The sequence below is a fragment of the Atta cephalotes genome (genome assembly GCF_000143395.1).
Source record: "Atta cephalotes unplaced genomic scaffold scaffold00048, whole genome shotgun sequence".
Lineage (NCBI taxonomy): Eukaryota > Metazoa > Arthropoda > Insecta > Hymenoptera > Formicidae > Atta > Atta cephalotes.
The window spans coordinates 1,425,651-1,429,800 of NW_012130112.1; the positions used below are offsets into that span (position 1 = coordinate 1,425,651).

A 4,150-nucleotide genomic window follows, 5' to 3' on the forward strand; every position below is an offset into this window, starting at 1 on the left:
CACCCACTTTTTGTCTGCAAATCGATATTATAAGCGATTTCACATCAGTTTTAAATGATTTGAAATTCCTCTTTCTGCTATTATTTGTTATCAAAGAGAATCTATACTATGTAATAGAATCATTATCAAAAAATCCACACATTTAAGGTTCACTAACGATGCTTGAATGAAAACGTGATAGAATATGGGAGAAATCGAGGTCTTGTATATTATTACAAATGTATATACATGTACTTATTTATTATGAAACAAAATAGTTTTCAACAAGCAGGGAAAAGGTGATATCGACATAGGTAATTATCTACTTGTCTTTAACCGAATATGTGCAAGAGACAAATAGTATTATTCAGACATATAATTATACGACAAGAGAGGATGTAGAACATTGAACGTTATTACAAATGCCATAATGTAGATTTATTAATGATTATAGAGACATGTAACGATGCACGACACACCTCCGAAAATCAACTAGTAATTTTCTCCCCTATAAAATTATTATAATTCTTGGAATCTTTCGTTCCTATCCTTTATAATTTAAGACATTAATTATTGCATGCGTGTGTATGATGTATATGTGAGTTTAGATGTGTATGTTCGAAGTGTATCATTGTTATATCTGAATATTAAGATAATTATACACATGTATTAGATTAACTATACATAATAATTTGATGCTGCACTACTACATATACGCATAACACATAAATTATATGTATAATCGAAATTTAGAGTATTTCATGTCGCAGCGAAATAAAATACTTTTAGGAAATTAGTAATTAAGTATAATTGCTTTGCTTCGTAGTACGAAAATACAAATAAGCCTTAAAAAGGCTTACAGAAATACAAATGTAATATTGAGAGAAAAAAAGTAAAGATGTTAATTCATTTGAATTATATGTATATACTTGTTAATGTGTGTCACTTATAAGAATTTTACAATAGATGCTGTACAAAAGTATATTTCACTTCGTGGGAACATGGCAATATGTTGGAATTTATCGAGAGGGATAACATATATATTCTTCAGTTGTACTAATTAAATGACATCAGTATAATTATAGTTCTGATACTAACATCGCAGTAAGGTATCGATAAGATGTCACAACGAAATCATTAATTTTAATTTGTGTAGGGACAAGCAAAGCAACCACAAACATTTATTCGTAGTGCCTTACAAACCTTTGTCGTGCATGCATATTGCTATATAACAATATAATAGTTATTTTTACTGATACGTATATAAGTCATACAAGTTATTGTATACTTGATTCTTATTATAAATATTATTCTGATTATTCATAAGTGTCCATACAAATTAGTAAGCATATTTCATAAAGATATACGCGAGAAGTAGACAAAATATATAGTCTTTTACAACATGTATAATAAATAAAACCGATTATTTTCAAAAGAGAGGCAATATATCTTTCCATAAAAGATATATTAAAATATCATGTACACATAGAGACATAAACGCCTTAATATGCCTTAAAGAATCCGCACAAATTTTATGGGTTCCGATTAAATTATTTTAAATTTTAATATTTTGCAAACCATTGATACGACATATAAGTGTAGTAAAAAAGATTTATTTCGATTTTTTTTGTACTTTTTCATACAAAATATAAAGATTTCGAAGTTCATAGTCTGTTCTTATTTCAAGATCGTCTTAAGTAATGTCTTAAGATGCTATTAGGGCTCTTTGATTGATCCGACATCTTAAGACTGTATTTAAAACGGTCTTAAATGTAGAAATCGACTATGAATACCGCCGTTAGAGCAAAGACTAAGACATTTGCAAGTTTGTGCTCGTAAGGACTTTTCAGCTTAACGTGAGCTACAAAATATAAAAATTTGAAACAATTTGAAACCCATTTCCCACAAGATTTGTGCTCTTTTCATTCCTTCTCATATACCTTTTTCGATATACGTGCAATCTCGGATGTTAAGGCATTTGTGTTCGCGTGCTTATAATTGTTGCTACGTAGTGTTAGTAATATTCGGCGCGATATTCATTTATAATGAAATTATTTTTTTAATGAATAAAAAACTCTGTCATTTTTGATTGTAGCAGAAATGCAGATACTCTCTTTCAATTTCTTCTTATATACCATAACTGGTTTGTGGCGACCAATTGAATGGTCTTCAAAATGCTCTAAGTTGCTATATAATGTGTACACTTTCTTCACGCTGTATCTATTTACGTATTTTTTTCTAACACACTTCCTATATGTCATCTTTGTTGTCGACAACCTGGAAAACTTGGCCTCGTGTTGTTCTATTTTCCTAGGAACAATTACCCTATTCTGCAAAGCGATTATTATTGTAATTCGTCGCGATCGGATTATCAATTTGATAAAAATACTGCAAGAGGAACCTTGCAAAGCTTGTAACGAGGAGGAGATTAATATCCACATCAAATTCGATCATTTAATCAGGTTGGTATATTTAAATACTGACGCGACTTTCGATAATATCAGTCATAATAAATAAATCGATAAGTAAATCAATAATTTATATTTATATATAACTATTTAAGAAAATTAAAACGAGAATAAATAAATTGAACTATATAACAAAAATTAAATTAGATTAATTTTGTTTTAAAGTTTTCAAAATAATTCTTAAGAAAAATTATTGCGTTCTAAAATCACAAATTTATTTGTTTTGCACGTGTTTTTCATCATTATAGCATCAACGATTTCCCAAAGTATTATACAATAGCGATCGGATAGCGATATTTTTCACTATACTTAAAAAATTAAATGTTTATTAATTTATATAATTTTAAGATAGCTTCTGCCTGTTTTTTTATTGTTTGCAGATTATATATACATGTATACATATTTATTATGTATTTTTTAAATGTCCATGCAGATTACATTCCATGCCTTATATAATCTTATGTACGATCTCGCTGATAGGCACTATAATTGGAGGAATACTTTATATGTTAGAGGGCGCAATACCCTATGGGTTCGTGTGGGTACCTTGGGAATGTACTTCGTTCCTTTTATTCTGTGTTACGTCTCTTCAAGAGATCGCAGCTGTGACTATTGGCATTATTGTAAACATTGCAACAGAAACTACGGTTTTAGGATTTTGCTTGCATACATGTGCAAGATTCGAAATTCTAAATCATCGCCTTCAGAGAATGATAAAAGGTGAGAAGGAAGGCATGCGGAAAAGTTCAATAAACAATATAAGCAGATTATCAAAATACGTTTCCTTTCATCTTTGTATAATCAGGTTCGTCAAACAATGATATTTGCTTTGTGCATGTATTTTTCTTAAATGAAAAATCAAGTTTTATTTCATGTATTAAAAAAATGGTAATTTAACATCTTCTATATATATATTTCGGTTAAAATTAAAATAATATCATATGAACAAATTTATATGAGAATCAAGATTAGAATATTCCTGAAACTCATTTTGTATTTTTTACTAATGATTTCGAATAATAGATCGTTAAATTTTTTGCGACAAGTTATAAACGTAGAAACGTGCTAAAAATTTATAGTTTTGTGAAGATAATCTTCACATTGTTTCGCATTGTTTTGTTATCTTAATTCTATATTCTTTTTGCAAAAATATCTCATTTTTAAAACTATACAACAAGCCAGAAAAAATTATAATTTCATTTTTGCGTAATTTTGAAATAATTCTAATGTATCAATGGAATATATACCATACAATAATTCCATGTAATGTGTTGTAATAACTTTTTAGCTATTGTAATGCAATGTATAGTGTCCCAAATTTACTTACTAACGACCAATTCTTGTGAAGTCATTTCGAGAATATTCTAATATAACATACATATCTAATATTCTAATATAAAAATATCGAAGCTATAATAATTTTTGAATTATAAGCATTTAAAGTTAGCGAATTATATTGCCTAAAGTTCGCGCGTTTAGTTGTGGTTGGCACGTTGTATTGTGGGACAAAATGCCAATCATACCAACACGCGAACTTTAAGCGATCTGATTCGCTAATTTTAAATGCTTATAATTTAAAAACTATTATAGCCTTGACATTTTGGTATTAGAATTTTTATTTCAAAATAATTTTAGTAATCTACTATTAGCAGACAATGTGGTAGAGCTGAGACATCCTGTACTGTATATATATATATATATAT

At 28.4% G+C, this 4,150-nt stretch overlaps 1 protein-coding gene across 1 annotated transcript in view; it reads left to right on the forward strand.

Moving 5' to 3' along the window:
- Nucleotides 1–2,890: 2,890 nt before the first annotated feature.
- The window catches only part of LOC105622730 (odorant receptor 67a-like), a 5,953-nt gene continuing 4,693 nt past the window's right edge, over nt 2,891–4,150 (forward strand). Inside the window, exon 1 of the mRNA XM_012204142.1 lies at nt 2,891–3,252. Coding sequence (XP_012059532.1) covers nt 2,891–3,252 — 362 coding nt within the window. The remainder of the gene's footprint in view (nt 3,253–4,150) is intronic.